Raw genomic sequence first — 20,770 nt, 5'->3', positions numbered from 1 at the left:
AAGATTGTTGAATTTAGTCCAGCTATTTTTGGGAAAACGAGTGAATTTGAAAAGTCACCGGAACATGTTTCTCTTCACAATTTTTGAACCACCTGTTTAATCACTATAAAATTCATCAATTAACCTTTAACTAGTCCGTTCATTTGATATCAATATTGTTCAAATCGGTTGTGTACTTTCTGAGATAATAAAGTTTCGTGATTTTCATATTTTGATACATTACAGACAAAGTAACAGACTGATTACATTGAAATTCAATAGGGTATTATGAGGCAGCTAGACCTTTCATTTGACACTAATTTCGAGGAAATCGGTTCAACCATCTCTGAGAAAAGTGAGTGAGTTTAAGTAGTCTTCGGAATATGTTTCTTTTCAAAGCTGGATTTCACATTTTTAAACATAACAGGCAAAGTAATAGTCCAATTTCAAAATAAATCAATAGGATCTTATGGGGTAACTAGACCTTTCATATAACACTGATTTTGTGAAAATCGGTTCAGCCATCTCTGAGAAACATGAGTGAGATTAAACACTCTTCAGAACACGTTTCTTTGAATAACTTCTGAACCACACGTTCAATCTTCATGAAACTCAAAAGTTAAGGGTTTTTTAGTAGCTTGCTCATTTAAAACCAATTTTGTTAAAATCGGTTGAGTAGTTTCTGAGATAATGATCTTTCGAGATTTTCACATTTTTAAACATTACCTCTAAACTAAAAATCCGATTGCAATGAAATTCAATAGGGTCTTCTGGGGCAACTAGACCTCTCATTTGCAATTAATTTCATGAAGATCGGTCCAGCCATCTCTGAGAAAATCGAGTGAGATTGGGAGAGCGTTGCACACACACATACACATACACACACACATATACGCACACACACATACAGAAAATGCTCAGCTCGTCAAACTAAGTCGATTGATATACGAGATTCGGCCCTTTGGAGCACTTTAATACCTTTGGTTTTTCCAGTGATTGCTTTACCTTTCTAGGAGAAAGGCAAAACAGTAGCTTAAAAGTTTAGTTGCCGCAGTTTGCCACGGTTGTGACTACATTCAAAATTTAGGTAAAAACGTAAGCTTTCAAATGCATACTGTTCGCTGTAGCGCAAAACTGCGCAAATTGTCACTTTTGTGAAAAAAGCTATAGCAGATTTTTTTTTAGGATGGAATTTCATCCACGGTTAATTTTATTCATAAGCATGATTCCCTAATTAATGATATCGAACTCAATCCGTAAGGATAAAATATGAGGTTGGGCAAAAATCACAAAATTTATCAATAAAAAGTGCACATGTAACACAACATGTTACATATTACATGATATTTGACATGTTACATTATTCGTGTTACATTACAGGTAACATGTTACAAATCACGTTTAACATGTGACAGGACAAGTGACAAGTTACATAACACATGTAATATGTTACATGTTACATGTTACATGATGGTAATACCTCGATTTATCTACATAGATCACTCTGTTCCGAAACAGAATGGCCATTCTGTTTCGGATGAAATTTCAACATGGTATAAAAAAAAGTTCAATTTTTCGGAATATTTCTAGTCTCCTAAATTCAGCTTCCTGAGTAGATGCCGTTTATGTAAAAAACTCATTTTTGAAAAAAATGGTCTTCAGACCACTCTGATTCGCAACGGCTCAAATCATGAAATTCGCTAAACTGATTGAAGTGTCAAATCCTAGCAGCACATTCATACCATACCCGCGCCACCACGGATCAGATATTCGCGGTTCGGCAGGTTATGCAGAAATGCCGCAAATATAACGTGCCCACACATCATTTGTTCATCGATTTTAAATCGGCGTACGACACAATCGATCGGGACAAGCTATGGCAAATTATGCACGACTACACGACTGCGGATTTCCGGACAAACTGACGCGGTTGGTCAAAGCGACGATGGGTCGAGTGATGTGTGTAGTTCGAGTTTCGGGGGCACTCTCGAAACCTGAAGAGGTTTAAGGCAAGGTGATGGTCTCTCATGCCTACTGTTTGACATTGCCCTGGAAGGTGTCATTAGAAGAGCGGGGATTAACACGAGTGGCACGATATTCCAAAAGTCGTTTCGACTGTTTGGTTTCGCCGACGATATCGACATTGTGGCTCGGACCTTTGTGAAGATGGCGGATACGTACATCGGACTAAAGGTTGAAGCCAAACGGATTAGACTGGTCATCAATGCAACGAAGACGAAGTACATGAAAGGAAGGGGTTCACGAGAAGACAGTGCTAACCTCCCACCTCGAGTTCAAATTGGTGGTGATGAAGTCGAGGTGGTTGATGAGTTCGTGTATCTGGGCTCACTGGTAACTGCCGAAAACGATACTAGCAGAGAAATTCAACGGCGCAATATGGTAGGAAATTGTGCATACTTTGGTCTCCGGAGGACGCTCCGATCGAGTAGAACTCGTCGCCGCGCCAAGTTAACCATCTACAAGACGCTGATCAGACCGGTAGTCCTCTACGGGCATGAGACATGGACTATGCTTGTGGAGTACCAACGCGCCCTTGCGGTCTTCGAGCGGAAGGTGTTGCGTACCATCTTCGGTGGACTGGAAAACGGAGTGTGGAGAAGGCGAATGAACCACAAACTGCAGGAGCTACTTGGGGAGCCATCTATCGTCCACACCGCTTAGATAGGCAGGTTGTAAGGATGTCAGACGATCGATCAGGTGGAAGACGACCTGCAGACCCTACGCAGACTGCAGAGTTGGCGAACTGCAGCCATGGACTGAGTGGAATGGAGACAACTCTTACGTACAGCAAAGGCCACACCACGGCTTGGGACTGTTTGGCCCGCTTGCAGCTTGCTATTGCTTCGCACTCGTTTGCATACAAAAGTAAAGCACACAGTTTGCTGTATGAAAAAAAAAACAAGAAACATTCGTTGCCTTCCGCATCTTTTCGTATTCATTTAGAACGTTATGGGACTCCAGTGTCTCGGTTTTCAAATTCTTAAATCTTTCAAATTCATAAATCCGTTACAACTTCAGCGACATTACCTAATTCAATGTCTAATAAGTTGTCAATTCATGATTTTATATATGTATTTACATGTCCTCTTATAACGATAGAAACCGGATTAGAAAGACAACATATATATGAAACAATGAAATATTGAAAATCACTTGAAGAAATGAAAATATCAGCGAAAGAATTTTTTCCTGCTGATAAATAGGTATAATGAATTTCAAATTTTCTGGAAACAATTCAACAGGAGATTACAGCAATCACAGCGGAAGATGATGTTGATGGTGATTTTTTCAATTTGTAATTAGTTGGTATTACTTATGTTGTTTTAATTAAATAAAAAAAATATATATATATTTTGGCGAAATTTGTTTAACTCAGAGGGTCGTCCATAAATTACGTATTTTTCAATGGGGAGGACGCCCAGTGGCACTACTTGTGATCAAAGATCATATAATTCTATAGAAATAAAGTAAAGAAAAAAGTACCAAAAAAACATTAAAAATTGGATTTTGTGCTTTATGGACTGCCCCAAACTAAAACGGATGCCAGATTCGTTTTCAGCGCCCCAAAGTTATGTAAATACCAAGTTTTTGTTGCATTTATCGACACTTTTTTTGCTTGGCCAGTCTTTTTATGAAGTCGCCCCACTGTGTGGGGAGAGGACACCCAGGAGGAAAGGAGTGACACCGAAATTTTCTGTCCCGGGTGTCACCCGGTCACGCTACACTCCTGAGTAATTCAACAAAAACCGTAAACAAGGCACAGTCATTTTTTGAGAAACACCAATCCGGGATAAACGCGTACCTATAAAGTTTCAAGTTAAGCTTAAGCGGCCGTGGCGAGGCGCACTGCTAATCGCTCCTACTTTCTCCCTACAACTCAGATCCTTATGAAAATTTGTGAAAAAGTTCTCAAGATGTTGTACTTTAAGATAATACAATAGTTTTTTTCCGATTTTTTTCAAAACTTAAAAAGTTTATAACCCATAAAGAACGCAAAAAAATTGTATTGAATTCTTATAAAACAGAATATGATATGACCGGGCCAGTTAATAGTATGATGAGTCTTTTTGACAAATATTATGAAGTTACGATGTCGTAAAATGCTCTTAGAAAAAAAAATTGAACACTAGACTTACGTAACTATATTTATGATGTTAGCAATAGTTTTAAGCCTAGTCTTCTACAGGAGGTAGACAAAATTATTGAGACAGGCAAAATTTTGTCAATCTTTAAATAGTCAGAATTTCACAAAAAATTAATCAATTTTGATGAAACTGGTTTCATTTTACTGGAAAACTATTCTAATTTCCATAAAATTACTAGGGAATTTGACTGAACCAACGGAGATCCTGAAATATTCCGGATTTTAGGAGTGTGTGTCGAAATGTGCATTCTTGCTCTAGGTTTTTCTGATATTTTGTTTCTTTTAGGTTTATATGTATGTTTCCAATAAACTAGAATTCATTCCGAGTTCATTTTACCCAAGGGTTGAAAATCCATCAAGAAACCATCGAGATATGAATTAATTAAGTATGTTTTTTGCAGTTTTTTTTGCTGCTGGGTACATAGTGCATGAAAAAGTTTTTGTTAGAACATTTCTTTTCCTCAAGAGATTGCACTGTGGTTTGTTCTGAAGAGTTTTATGCAACTGAATTGTCTATCTAAAAACCTTCACTTTAAAAAAATCTTAAACAACCGATATTTTTAAAATCACTTTTTGATTTTTAAAACTATATTTTTTCAATGTAGGCTCTGAAATTCAATTTTTTAATATTTTTAAATAAAAGTTCAGATAATTTTCTAGAAGTTATCCATTGACAACCATTTTCTATCTCTCGTCATTATTTAGATATGTTGATTTATAAGAAAGAGGTTTAATACTTCAAACCTTTTCAAATGTTAATTCAGATGAATTTTCAAAAAAAAATGTGCAAAGTTGCTTCGATTACTAAAGTATACACACCCACAAAGCTTCAGTGAGTTCTGCTAGGGTGCCCAAGGAAAATGGTACGCAACAAGAGAAAAAAACTGCCAAAAACAACACCCATACTTAAATAATTCATATCTCGTTGGCTCTTTGACAGATTTTCACTCTTTAAGTACCAATGATCTCGGAATGAATTCTAGTTTGTTGGAAACATATAAACCTAAAAGAAACCAAATGTCAGAAGAAGTTCTAAGCGTTGCAAGAATGCACATTTTGACACACACTCATAAAATCCGGATTTATTCCAGTGTCCGTTGGTCCCGTCAAATTCCCTAATAATTTTTGGAAACTAGAATAGTTTTCCAGTAAAATGAAACCAGTTTCATCAAAATTGGTTCATTTTTCGTGAAATTCTGGCTTTTTAAAAATTGACGAAATTTTACCTGTCTCAATCATTTTGTCTACCTCCTGTATATATAAGAATCAAATATTTATTTCGAGTTTTATTATCTTGGGAACATGATATAGATACTTTACAGAACTATGTTCACCTTGTATTATATTTAAAAAAATTACAAAACTGTATGAAATCTTTATTTGAGCTGATAAGTTGGTTTATGCCATTTACTTTTTAAAGATAATTTCTTTCAAATGTTGGCCACGGCTACGTTTTAAATGGTCCATACGAAAAGTCCAATTTTGGGTCACATTTTCGAGCATTTCGGCTGGTCTATATTACATCGATCTGTTGCAGGTATTTCACTCACACAACGTTCCTCAATACATAATACTTGTTCAAAGTAAAATTTAGAATCATGTTGAATCATGATGAATATTTCTTTAGACTGTGTATCATCAATTCAGTTTTCTCGTGAATAGTACAAACACAAATATTATGAGATCTTGAGCTTCCAAGTAATTTACAATGCTTAAGTTTCAAAGCTCTAAAAGAAGTTAACCCAATATCAGTTTTGCTGGTATCTTTAAAATAAACGTAAGCCTCACGAATTGAATACATGAAGAGTCACTTTTGCACATGCTGTCGCTTACCATCTTTTCTCACGGAAACGTAGACCCTTTGCCCTGGCATGGCTCTACTGACCTGGTCACTGTTATAAAACTGCAATACCTCGTTTTTTACTTCCAGGGGCAATCCATGTCCAAGCCTCACGTCAGGAATAGCCAATATTCTACTAACCTCTGATATGCACCGAGCCTGTTTCACAATGTATTCCGTTATTTCAAACTGTTCTGTTAACGTTTGTTGGTTCAAAAATTTCGGTGAAACCGAAAGTATCCTCACTTTAGCTTTTCCCTCGAGCATTCGGGCACAGTTAATTTTTCTTTTAACTGCAAAATCATCTCGTTGAAGTCTCTCGCTTTACGTTTCAATAAATCCAGGTCATCTTCAGCATCAAAATCGAAAATGTTTTTTCTTATACCGTCAGTAATGTCCAGATACTTTTTTTAGGATATTTTTCCTGACTGAGCTTTGGTAGTGATATCGGTGAAACGTTGATTCCAGCTAGGCCTTTGTTGAATAACTCAATTTTCAGTGCCCTGGAGTATTATTTTTGAATGCTTGCTTGAGATTATAATGATACGATTGTTGTAGTAGATGGTATCTCCGCCAATTCGTTTACAAATGCAGATGGTTGCAACTCCGTCGGTAAAATGTTTCTTCCGCATGTTTTTTTTGTTCACACAACATTTATTTAACGGCACAATTTCTTCCACATCCTGATGTTGATGGTTTCATGAATGAATTGTGTGGATGCTATTCGAGATCAAATTCATCTTTCACTTTGATACAATATAATCTACACGAATCACGAATTGATAAAGACGTGAGCTTGACTGTTCAATATTTTTAAGTTTGCAATAACGTTTTCGTTTAATTTGCGTAAGCTTGATGAGCACCGACGATCGGGAAAGGGTTTACAGCACTTGGGCTTGGTGTATTCCATTTTAACTTTATTCATCTTCACAAAATGCAAACTTTTACTAACACTTCTGGAGAAGTGCAATCGTATTTATATACGAAAACAGATATTTTGGGTAACCCAGTAGTTATTGGAAGCGTACTTTACAAACACTTATTATTAGTAAACAAGTAGGTAGTATTGCACGACTAACATATTTTCTTATAAAACATTCGGCAAGGGGGAACGTGTAGGTAGGCTAAGATACAGCGACTGAGTTATTTATCCAAATGTTTTGTAGTCAAAAAATGAATTGTATATTTTTGATCAAGCATTCCAATGAACGTATGGTTTTGTTTGGAGAACCATGGACAAATTAAGAAAAACGTGTATTTTTTTACTTATTTTTACAGCTTCAAAATAACCCGAAAACCGATGCATTTAGAATGTTAACTACCAAGAGCTTTTTGATTCAAAATGACTCTGCATCTTTTAAAATTATCAGAATACAAATATTTTGTAAAATGTTTGAATTAGAATTTTTATAAAAAAAATTAAACTACCATAAAAAAATTAGTTTTCATTTCTCCATCCTGGATTTTTTTAAAGTTGCGTATTAACGTCAAGTTGTTTTAAAACAAATTAAAAAAAAACAACTCTTTTTTTTGCATTGAAATTTTAATGTTTATTTTCAATTTTTTGGCCAGAATTTTTTTTTGTACAGTGCAGATTCTGTTTATGATGCATTTTTGATTCCCTACATCTCATTTTCAGACAGATTTTCTATACAACCAACTCACACTAGGAAAAAATGAACCAAAATTCCCACTAATTGAAAGCCGCTGGGCTGGCCACCTGAAATATAGCATTTCTTATGTAAAATTGGTCAATAAATCGGTTGGTGATATTTTCATTCTGTGCAGGGCACGGCGAAGGGTCTACATTCCCGAAAATACGCAAAAATAGGGTGAAAAGGGGCAAAATAGACCATTTCCGGTGCCCTGTTCAAAATGAAACCATCACCAATTGATTTGTTGACCAATTTTACATAAGAAATACTATATTCTATGTTGTCAGTCTAGCGGCGATTATTTAGTGTAAACACCGGAACCCACATTTCCACTAAATAATCGCCGCTGGGCTAACATTATGAAATATAGCATTTCTTATGTAAACTTGGTCCAAAAATCGATTGGTGATGGTTTCATTTTGAGCAAGGCACGGGAAATGGTCTATTTTGCCCCTTTTCACCCTATTTTGCGTATTTTTGGAAATATATATTTAGAAAATATCACCAATCGATTTATCGACCAATTTTACATCAGAAATGCTTTATTTCAGGTTGCCAGCCCAGCGGCTTCTAATTAGTGGGAATTTGGGTTTATTTTTTCCCAGTGTGCAACGGTTTCTGGGCTACAATGCTTCGAATAACCTATGCCAAAGGGTATACGTCCTTTTAGAATATAATTCATGGGTGTAAAAAAATCTCTCCATCTGTAAAAAATGCTCAGTTTGCTAAACCAAATACGTGTGCAAAGTTTCATTCAAATCAAAAATGGTCGATATTCGACCATAGGTCATTTGGCGCGATTCTGCTCATTTGAATTTGATTAGATACATCGCGCCTCCTTCAAATAGACAATGTTCTTACTGGATGTGCATTTGATTTATTATGTATATAAAAAAGAAGAGTGGGTTTTATGCCTCTGGAGACGAGGTCTAAAAGAACTTCACTCCCAAGGGCTTTTCCCCGCTCCAAATAAATAAAATAAATAACTGCTATCGTTGAATATGCACCAAAAATTACCCTAATTCGTATATAATGGAATTAATTATACTTCCGAAAAAAAAAAACAAATCCAGCAAAATCTCTCAAATCCAACAATACTAACGTTATTTCAATGAATGGATTTGTCCTGTTTAACTCTGATTAAATCGAAATCACTATAATGGATGTTACGGTCAAAATGTGGGGGCCACACACACACACGCGCGCACACACAAACACACACAAAACACAAAAGAAACACATGTTTCACTGAGTTTTTTGAGTTTGAACAGCAGAACTATTGAAAAAATCGATTTCAAAACTTAACAATCGTAAGTTAAGTCGTCAAGAAATCATGACACATTGAAGCCAGGTCATTTTTCAAATACTGAATCGATTAGAATAAGAAAAAGCCGGTATTTTTTTAAATTAAATCCCCCTATTTCTAACATTTCAAGCCAGGGTGTTTTCCCAGTGTCGGTAATCGGAAAGATCCAAGAACAAAACGCCCATTTTCATTCAATGAGGGATCGCCTAGTACCTATTCTGACGGTTGTCTGCACCGTTTGCACCAGGGGACTATTAACGTCAAAATTTTACCCACCAATCATAAATTCATCACGGTTTCAATATTTTATTTAAAATTTTTACAATAACTATCATTTTCATTGAAATATGTTTTTTCAACTAAAAAATATTCACCGGTTTTCGGCTACGATCTTGCTAAAGCTGGACGATGTCCGACTACCGGGGTTCTTACGTTGACATAAACCAATGAATATTGTATTATAATGTTATTATAAATCTCTCATAAAAATATTGTTGGAAAATGATCCATTGAATTGACCTGAACCTGGAGAACAACAGATACAACAGATGCTTTTTTCATCAATTACAGCCACGATTGAAAGAAATTTGCTGATGAAGATAAGAAGAGATTCTTCCAGTCAGTCTGTCTGAGCTGAACCAATATTTGAAGCATCATTATATGTGAATGTTTATTTTGTTGTTCAAACGCACCTGACATGCAAATTAACTTAAAATATTTTTAGGAGCTGAACGTGCAGCAGAAATTTGACATTACTGCTTTTTGGCGCAAGCAAGGCTATGTATTCCCGCCTTCTTTTGCAAATATCGAAGTGAGTGGTCGCCATATTGAACTCAGTTGCCATGCTGATTTCTTTCGGAAAAAATTATTTTTGAGTGGTTCTCGCCCACTTACCTTGAATTTGTTTATTCTAATTGAAAGATCAAGCTTTTTTACATAAAGTATGTCAAAATCAAAGATATTTAATGTTTAAAACAAGAAATATGTTAAAATTATTCAAACCGAATTACTTACAACGTAGCCCCAGAGTGAATCCGTAAGAGACAATTTCCCCTCACGGATCCACTACCAATCCAGGGTGTCGAAAACCTGGAAAATCAGGGAGTGCCAGGGAATTCCTTTTGCGATAAGAGAACTCAGTGAATATCAGGGAAAACTGAAAAACAATTAGGGAAATTTTTTTAACCGAGACACGATTCTTTTTAGACGGCTCTTCAGCGCCAAAACGGGTTTTTTTCTGCGTAAAAGGTTAGACCGGTACCTTTACTGTTTGATTTTATACCCGATCGAGCACTTTTTTTACTGGGATTTCAGAGTTGCGTTCAACTACGTTGAACTTTTTCGTGCTGAATGATGAAAAATATCAGGGAAATTAATGTTATACTTCGGGGAAAATCACGGAATTTGATTGAAATTTTTTTTTGCCTCCCTGCAATCTCCGCTGGTCTTCCTCGCCCCATCTTTCTTTTAGAACTCTAATTAATCACCTGAGTTCAGTTCACTCTATTCCTTATGAGCACTCTATGAGCTTCGCGCTCCGCAAACAACCGTAAACAGATCCTCGCTCACGCGGCGACGAGTTACACAGTAGAGATGGTCAGGTTTGATGTTTTTAAACCCGTACCCGACCCGAACCAGGATTTTTTTTTTCGGTCAAAACCCGAGCCCTACCCGAACGCGAAACTTTTTGAAGTAGAATACTTCTCTCAGGAAGTTCGGCTACATAGGGATGTGAAATGAAAATCTAAAACCGCAAAAAGTGAAAAATATGTCTAATTTCAAATGCTAATAAATCGGTTAGTATTCGATAGATTTCTTTCGTTCTTGCGGCAATAAATTGGAAAATCTTCTTAGATTCTTCCTAAAAGAAGATAATTGTAATTTTATTATTCACACTATTGTACCATTGAAAATAATAAAGCCTTGTCAAAACGAAAAATTCGACCTCTGATTGGTCGTTATATGATTGTAAGTAAGGTCAAGTAAGGTCGACAGAATCATATACCTTGCAATTGAAAACATGCTATTTGGCCTATATAAGAGGCTGTTTCAGCCGAAGCCGCTCATAATAGTTCTAGACAGCGACAACAGCAGTCGTCCTTCCTTAGCAGCAGCACGAGCCCTGTGGTTGGTCACCACGTCTTAGGAGCAGCAGGGTTCTTCTCAGCGTGTGTCGCCAGACTGCCATTATTCTCCCCGTGTTGGGACAGCATGAAGATTGCCATTAGGAAATCAAATTTTGAACTCAAATTGCCTTTTTAAGGCAAATAAACAAGTCATTAAAGTTAATAATATTTTACAACGTAAGCAAACATTCTGTGTTGGATCCTAGCAATTTAAATCTGTCGCGCCCGTCTGATTCACTGAATGTGAAATAGCTTCCACAGTGCATGTTGTCCGTGTATCTTAATTCCCCCACTGTTAGAGCAGCTCAAAGGTTGCGGTCAGCAACCGATTTTGAACCGCAAAATGCCTTTTTCAAGGCAAATAAACAAATAATTGAAGGTTAATAATTTTCTGGCATCAACACAAGCAGACATTCTGTGCGGGATGCAATCAAATTCTGTTATAGTTGTCTAATTTTTACTTTATTTAGTAAACCCCCCACTGTAAGGGCAGCGCAAAGGCTGCGATCAGCATAACCGACTTTGAATAACAAACTGCCCTGTTAGAACGCATTCACAAAAGCAGTTAGTTCAACTATGCAGAGCTAATATGAAGTCGATTCAATCAATCAGCATGAACAGAATTTTGTCGTCTCCCAGCTGCTAAGTTGCAACATGATGCAACACGCAACAGCGAGCAAACAAAATTGCTTGATGTTACAAGCCGCACCATCAGTGTTTATTCGCTGGATACAAAAATCAAATGCGAATTGTGGAATAATTCGTCTAAAGAACATTAGAAAATAATACAACTGAAAAGAAAGGCGTGGCCTATTTTGTAGCACCCTTTGGCTATAAAAGAGTGTTTCTGGGAAAACTAGCTACATTCATTCGTCGGAAGGTGAGCTGGATGGACCATGCACAACGTTGACAGCAGTAGCAGCAGATATCAGCACTCATCAGTAACAGAGGATATCAGCGGGTTGCGCCTGTGGCTGCCTTCAAATTAAACAAATCACTTGCCCTGTGGTTGGTCACCACGTCTCAGGCCTCTGCCAGGCTGAACGCCAACGCAAGCGTTCGGGCGTTCTTTTGAGGACAAATAAAACACCTAATTTGAAGAGTTAATAGTTTTGGGTACCAGTATGGTAACAGCCTCAGCGGTAAGTGCAGCCCGACTTCCATGAGGCCGATGTTATAAGGAAATAAATGGAAGCGGCACGGTGAAACAGTTCGGGTGTGCTTAGACGCGCGTCATTTTTCGTTGTTGATATTATTCTCCACATGAAACGACGCGCTTTCGTACGATAGCGGCGGTATTAGCGGTAGATGCATTTGCCAACACTTCCTCCAGTAAAGCCGTGTCTAATTCTCAATGTGAAAACACCTTTCTATTGTGTTGGCCGTGCGCCTTAGGCCTCTGCTAGGCTAAACGCGAAAAGCGGCGCGAACCGATTCGCCCGGCCGTAGGTCAATGTACAGCCGTAAGTAGGGTTTCGGCCTTCCTCCGATGAAGCTCTGTCTTACTTTGGCAACTACACAAGCATTCTGGATTTTGGCAATCAAAAATTCAGCTGGCTGTCTGATTTTCAGTGTGAAAACAGTCTTTAACTTTGTTATCAGAGTGCCTGACTACGATTTGGTAATAATGTTTGAATTAAATGTTTACAAAATTTTACAATATTCTTCTTTCTCTCATTCAATAAAACAGGTAATACGATGCCTTCGTCATACGCAAGTTCACCATAACGCCCGCTATCGGCGTAACATAGAGATGCAATCAGCGTCATATCCGATTCTAAATTCAACAACAAACTATCCTTTTTAGGACAACCAATCAAATGAATTGAAGATTTAATATTTTCTCATTCTGAGCTTTAACCAAAAGTTAATTATCTTAATGTGAATTCACATGTACATATACTCTGACTTTTCAAACTTGTCTGTGTCGCAAAGAGTTTGTTCTTCTCCTGTTCAGTGAGGTCGTATTTAAATGTGCACACTAAAATTGAGTAGTACTTCAACTTCATTTGCACAGAATTTTCAATACTGTCAATGAGCGGTCAACATTTATTTACAAGGAAAAATGACTGACACGCAAGCAGCCGGGTTATCTCTCTTGTAAAAGTATTCTACTTCAACCTTGCGGTCGTGGCTTTGCACATAACCATCCTGTGATTTTTTTCGTTAAAATCCGAACCCGACCGGAACCCGAAAATTTTATTTTCATGAAACCCGAGCCCGACCCGAACCCGAGATTTCATAGATTTTATAGTCGAGCTTCGGGTTTTCATAGCCAAACTTGACTTAAGCCCGGCATTTTCAAACCCGAACCCGAAAGTTTTTTTTTTCACCAAACCCGAACCCGACCCGTACCCGACACTTTCAAAAATTTTCGAACCCGAACCTGACTCGAACCCGTCGGGTACGGGTCGGGTTCGGGTTCGAAAACCCGAAATCCGACCATCTCTATTACACAGCGCATCGCGTCATTTTGTTTGGTTTTTTTTTTTTTTTTTTAAGGGGGGATTTGTTAGTAGCTTAAGTATTTATGATAAATATTAGTAAATAATGAGTATGTGTGTCCAATCACAATTGGTGACTTCTCAACACTGTTAGAAATTTGTAATTTTAATTGTTAGGATTTGTTTGCTTTCGCAATTAGGACTTATCATTCGTAGGGATTTAAACCTACTTGTCAGAAAAGGGGAAGTAAACTTACAACTAACTTAATTGCTAACTTATTGGCTATAAAGAGAGCTTATCGTAGCAATTGAGAATTGCAACGATTTTTGTCGAAAATTGTTAATAATTTGACATAGCTTCTAATGGTTCAACACCAGTAAGTCTATGTAATTCGAGTGTACCAAACCAAGGAGGACGCTTCAAAATCATTTTCAGAATTTTATTCCTAATCCTTTTGAGCGTTTTCTTCCTTGTTGAACAGCAACTTGACCAGATCGGTACAGCATAAAGCATTGCTGGTCTAAAAATTTGTTTGTAAATCAAAAGTTTGTTCTTTAAACAAAGTTTAGAATTCCTGTTAATGAGAGGATATAAACATCTCGTATATTTGATGCACTTGGCTTGTATACTCTCAATGTGCTCTTTGAAAATAAGTTTTTTATCATAAATTAGTCCCAAGTACTTAACCTTGTCGGACCAACTTAAAATAACCCCATTCATCTTGACAACGTGATTATTGTTTGGCTTGAGGAAGAAACCCTAGGCTTATGCGGAAAAATTATCATTTGAGTTTTAGAAGCATTGGGAGAGATTTTCCACTTTTGCAAGTAGGAAGAAAAAATATCTAAACTTTTCTGCAATCGACTGCATATGACACGAAGACTTTTTCCTTTTACGGAAATGCTTGTGTCATCGCAGAACAATGACTTTGTGCATCCTGGAGGCAAATCAGGAAGATCTGAAGTGAATATGTTGTACAGGACTGGACCCAAGACTAAACCTTGAGGTACACCTGCTCTGACAGGAAATCTATCAGATTTTGAATTCTGATAGACAACCTGCAGAGTTCGATCAGTAAGATAATTTTTTAAAATTTTGATTAGGAAAATTGGAAAATTAAAAGTTTGCAATTTCGCAATCAAACCTTTATGCCAAACACTGTCGAATGCTTTTTCTATGTCTAAAAGAGCAGCTCCAGTGGAATAACCTTCAGATTTGTTAGCTCGTATCATATTAGTAACTCTGAGCAATTGATGAGTTGTGGAATGCCCATGGCGAAATCCAAACTGTTCATTTGCAAAAATTGAATTTTCGTTGATGTGTGACATCACTCTGTTAAGAATAATTCTCTCAAACAGTTTACTTACTGAAGAAAGCAAACTGATTGGTCGATAACTTGAAACTTCAGCTGGGTTCTTATCCGGTTTTAAAATGGGAGTAATTTTTGCATTTTTCCATAATTTGGGAAAATATGCAATTTTGAAGCAGCAATTGAAAATTTTCACTAAAAATTCCATTGTGCTCTCAGGGAGATGTTTGATTAGTATATTAAAGATTCCATCGTCACCAGGTGCTTTCATATTTTTGAAATTTGTAATAATTGATTTAGTCTCACTCAAGTTAGTTTCAATTATTTCTGCAGGTAAAAAATGCTGGGAAGAAATTAAATCAAATTGACGTGTGACTTCATTTTCAATTGGACTCACAAAATTCAAATTTGAGTTATGAACACTCTCAAACTGCTGAGCAAGTCTTTGAGTCTTTTGTTCATTGGATACAAGAAAACGTTCACCATCTTTTAAAACTGGAATAGGCTTTGAAGGTTTCTTAAGAATCTTCGACAGCTTCCAAAATGGTTTTGAATATGGTTTCAATTTTTCAACTTTAGTCTCAAAATTTTGATTTCTCAGAAGAGTAAATCTATGTTTAATCTCTTTCTGTAAATCTTTATAAATAGTTTTAAAAACAGGGTCACGAGAACGTTGATATTGACGTCTGCGAACATTTTTCAAACGAATTAGAAGTTGAAGATTTTCGTCAATTATTGATGAATCAAATTTCACTTGAGCCTTTGGAACAGAATAATTCCTGGCATCAACAATTACACATTTTAATGCTTCCAAAGCGGAATCAATATTCACTTCGTTTTGCAAATCAAGCTCATTATTGAAATTTCTCTCAATATGAGTTTTGTATCTTTCCCAATTAGCCTTGTTATAATTAAAAACAGAGCTCATAGGGTTTAAAACTGATTCATGTGATAAAGAAAAAGTTATTGGAAGATGGTCAGAATCAAAGTCAGCATGTGTGATCAAATCACTACATACATGACTTTGATCTGTTAGCACCAAATCAATTGTTGAAGGGTTTCTTACAGAAGAAAAGCATGTAGGACTATTCGGAGACAAGATAGAATAGTATCCTGAAGAACAATCATTGAATAAAATTTTGCCATTGGAATTACTTTGAGAATTATTCCATGAACGATGTTTAGCGTTAAAATCGCCGATTATGAAAAATTTCGAACGATTTCTGGTGAGTTTTTGTAAATCACCTTTAAAATAATTTTTGTGCTCGCGTGTGCATTGAAATGGTTAATATGCTGCGGCAATAAATAAAATCCCAAGTTCAGTTTGAACTTCAATTCCCAAAGTTTCAATAACTTTCGTCTCAAGATGGGGAAGAGCACGATGTTTGATTCGGCGATGAATAACAATTGCAACTCCACCGCCGGAACCCTGAATCCTATCATATCTATGAACCACGTAATTGGGATCATATTTTAATTTGTTGTTAGGTTTCAAAAATGTTTCAGTAATAATTGCAATATGCACATTATTTACTGTTAAAAAATTAAAAAGCTCATTCTCATTGGCCTTCAATGAGCGAGCATTCCAATTTAATATTTTAATTGTTTTATTTAAAATCATTGCTAAATTTTAAATTAGAAACAATTTTAATAGTAAAATTTGTGCCTATTTGAATGGCTTCAAACATCGATTTTGCCTGCAACATGGCGTTCATAAGATCGAACATTGCCTGTTGCAAAAAAGAAAGTTTACCTGCCGTAATAGGCCACAGGCAGTTGACATTAGAAAAAATATTTTCGGCAGCAATATTAGCTGGAGTAATAGGTGTACAATTATTTTCTAGCGTGTTTTGCTTACCCATATTAACGGTCATTTTCGAACTACCAACACTAGGCGGTATAATGTTCGAACTACCTGTAACCTGTGCATAAGTTAAACGGGTATGCAAAGGAGTAGGTAAACTATGCGTCACTGGTACGCTTGGAGAATTTTGTTTTGAAGTTGGTTTTAATTGAGAAATTGAATTTTGTTTACCTTGCCTTGCCTTAACAATTGCTAAACGGACTGGGCATTGATAAAAATTTGACATATGGTTGCCGTTACAATTCGCACAGCGAAAATTTTTACTCTCTTTCACAGGACATGTGTCCTTTTTGTGAGAAGAGTCTCCACAATTAAGACATTTTTGGTCCATGTTACAGAATTTGGAACCATGGCCATAACGTTGGCAAGTACGGCATTGGGTGATATGCTTTTCACCTCCGCCATACTTCCTATAAATTTCCCACTTTACACGCACATTATACAAAGCATGTGCTTTTTCAAAAAATTTTAAGTTGTTAACCTCATTGCGGTTAAAATGAATTAAATAATTAACAAGGGAAATTCCAGTTCTCTGACTGTTTTCGCCTCGTGATTTTTGTTTCATTAGAATTACTTGGGTAGGGGCTATGCCAAGTAATTCTGTTAAAGTAAGTTTGATCTCATCAACGGTTTGATCGTTGGTGAGACCTTTCAAGACAACCTTGAACGGCTTGGCGTTCTTGGTGTCATATGTAAAAAATTTGTACATCTTGTCAGTTAAATACTGAACAAGACGATCACGACCCTTTACTGAGTCGGCTAATAAGCGGCATTCACCTCTACGGCCAATTTGATAGGTAACTTTAACGTCAGAAACAAACGTTGAAAGTTCCTTTTTGAATATATTAAATTCAGAAGAAATAGTTACCACAATAGGTGGAACTTTCTCCTTTTTTAAAGATTTTATATTTTGTATAGTTTCATTATTGGTAACTTCCATTTCACCAGCTTCATGCTCAGGCAAAATATCAAAAGGATTGTCACTACAGACACTCGAAGTGTCAGAAAGAGATGCCTCTCTTTTCCTCCCCGCAGCGATGCGAGGTTTCTTTTTCCGTCCAGCCATTTCAGGTGATACGAAAAAAGTTAAAACAAATGTTAAATTCAAAAGTAGGTAGTCTTGAGAAAGACTGATGGGAAATAACTTTCAGGTAGTCTTTAAAAGACACACTGACAAAACACAAACTTTGAAGCTATAGGCAGTCAAAGACCAGTCCACAAGCAACCGAAAAAACGTCTGATCTGTAGGACAGTTCAAGACGCACTGATTTTGTTTGGTTTATTATAATGTTGTGCTTACGAGTGACGAATAGCATTGGCCAAAAATTGTAGAAGTATCGATACTCGAGTATCGATAATTTCTTCCTGGTTGTATTGATGCCAGCTTGATATCGAGGACGGAGCATCGATACTTGAAACAGGTCTATGAGAAGCTACCATTTTTTCTTGATCATTAATACGGAAAATCAGAGATGCAAGGTGTTTTTGAAAAATTTAAGCAACTATTCGAAAAACCGACAAAATCTGCTTGAAGTCTGTAAAAAATTTGCCTGTGATTTAAAAAAATGCGTTCGCGCAGGCAAAAGTCTGCAAAAATTTTCACAGATATTGAGAAAGTCTGCGTAAACATAAAGAAACTCTGACAAAAATCTGCAGAGACTCTGGAAAAAATATAATTATCTGCAAGTCAATAAAAATCTGCACACCGACTCTAAAAATCTGCGTTTTAAAGACAATATCTGCATATCCCTGTGGTCAATAGACTAATGGTACCAGAATGGGACAGTGGTGACAGAATTATATGTCACACACACAAATCAATGCAATAGCATACGCGCGTCTGTGGCCTTATTTGAAATATAGGGCAGCACGATAATCCTGGCTTCTTATTCTTAATTGCCTGCCTTTTCGCAAAAACTCGGCGCTTACGATTTTGCTGTGCACAGACAGTATTACTGAATGCGGCAGCATTTTTCTCGCAAGAGGCATGAAAAAACGCCTTAGAAATGAGCGGGTATATTCAATCCTGTTGGTGTCTTTTACAAAAATAGCACAAACCAAATTTCTGCACTGTTTGTAGAAGACTTTAACGCGATGGATCATATCCGCGCACTTCTACAAGGCTTTTCCGTTAGACAATTTGAAGCAATCAACAATATTTTCCGATTTCATAGTTTCTCTTCAGTATCGAAAAAATATCGGGCTGAAAGTATCGATCCAGCTTTATATCGAAGTCGCTTGCATCGATAAAAAATAACGATATTTAGGCCCTAAGGTATCGATACCGTAAGTATCGATACGATATCGGCCAACGCTAGTGACGAACAGTTGTGGGTCACCAAAGCTTAGAGGAAGACTTGGCTTCTAATGTAAGCAAAGCTCTGTCCCACATACGACACGGCTTAGACCGTGCTTTATATGGGAATGTTTTCTGCATAGAAAGGGTCCGGTGAAAAACCGACTTGTTTTTGAATATTTTGCTTTTGAAATATCTTGCTTTGAAAATTACATTTTTCTAATATTAAGATAATAGATCCTACCATATTATTGTCAGTAAATCATAATACTTTATTGTTAGTATTTTCATCGAAATAAACACGAGATATCAGGAAAAAATAAATTTCATTGTTCCAAACTATCTGTTTAGCTAACATTGAAGGTTTTTTTAGTTTTTTTTATTTGTAATTTGTTATTGTTGGCTTGTGAATGATTTTCTGATCGTTGGACCTGATGACCTAAAATCAATTGTTTGTCAAATTAATTTCTAACTAATACCACACACACGTTATTATTTATCTATTTCCATCCTATTCATTCTAAACGGTTCTTATCCAGAAAGTTTTGCAATGAACGTGAAATCCATTTTCTTGTTACTAATATGATAATTATTTGTTTACAACTTACGATTCTTTTCAGGAGCTGCTATATCAATTATCCTGTGAGGCGGCCAGTATTGACGAAACCGGAATCGAACATCAGATTGGAAACTTTAAATTGTTTTATAAATAAAAAAATGGATCAAGAAAACAATAGTCGAAAACAACGTTCTAGAATACCCATAAGATATCATCACAATACTGAGCAAGAACTAAATACATTTACATCCCAACCTGAATATCGAAAAGCAAAACGTGAACTGCTTATAAAACCTCGAGCACCGTCTTCTTTGCAAAAAAGCACGTTAGCGCAACAAATTCTTAACGAACAACACAAAATAGGAATGTTGCAAGATGGATGTAATGTTTCGAACAAAGTGATAAACGAGGATTACTTTGAGGCTAGTCAACGAACATTATTTAATCCTAAAAACCACACATTCAAGTTAAAGGTAGATAACGTCGACATAGGGAAAAATAACACAACCGTCAACGATAGCGAATATCATATAAAAACTTCAAAGGCATCAATCCAGAAACAACATGATACTATTCAGTTATACAAACATAGCAAACAAAGTTCAATGCGAAATCAGAGCCAAATTGTTGAAGCTAATATCAACTATACAAGCAAGAACTTCAACAAGATTTGCAATGACGGTTCTGATGGAAAGCTTCCAACAACGCATTCATTTGTAGTTATAAATGCCCCTATAAAACAGAAAAACAAACACTGGCTAGGACCTGCCACTATTTACGACTCCCAAGTTTATTGAATTATATAAGCAGAATTGAACGAAAATATCAAATCATAATTGTCGTGTATCTAGTACCACCGAAATATTAATGGAAAACAACTGAACGCTAACAATAGATTGGCAATTGCATATATCAATAGTTTTTGTTTTCTTCGTGGACAGTTCCTTCATGTTTCATTGAAAAACTTCTTCTTTCAAATGTATTTTCCAGAGTTGCACTTAATAACATTATCTTCCGATCTCCGGCCGAATGCAAAAATCAATGCACTAACAATATTCTATGTACCAACGCAATTGCAATAATAGGGTAACGGGGGGTATTTTTATACCCCTTTTTGACCCACCTGTTAACATTTTACGCATTTTATCTGATAAATTCAATGAATATTAGAAAACAATGTATGCATCATTGAATAACATACCAAAGAAGCATACTACACTACAGTT

General features: G+C 36.4%; 1 protein-coding gene across 5 annotated transcripts in view; it reads left to right on the top strand.

The window, feature by feature from the left end:
- Nucleotides 1-20,456, top strand: part of LOC129722490 (uncharacterized) — a 193,203-nt gene extending 172,747 nt beyond the window's left edge. For all 5 annotated transcript variants that reach the window (XM_055675940.1, XM_055675945.1, XM_055675941.1 and 2 more), the window contains one exon: nucleotides 19,606-20,456. In XM_055675940.1, the coding sequence (XP_055531915.1) occupies nucleotides 19,606-20,341 (736 nt within the window). In that variant the 3' untranslated portion in view covers nucleotides 20,342-20,456. The remainder of the gene's footprint in view (nucleotides 1-19,605) is intronic.
- The last annotated feature ends 314 nt before the right edge of the window (nucleotides 20,457-20,770 follow it).

Source organism: Wyeomyia smithii, chromosome 2, assembly GCF_029784165.1.
Source record: "Wyeomyia smithii strain HCP4-BCI-WySm-NY-G18 chromosome 2, ASM2978416v1, whole genome shotgun sequence".
Classification (NCBI taxonomy): Eukaryota; Metazoa; Arthropoda; class Insecta; order Diptera; family Culicidae; genus Wyeomyia; species Wyeomyia smithii.
Note: the sequence above shows the minus strand (reverse complement) of the source record. Positions and strands in the feature narration are given on the sequence as shown.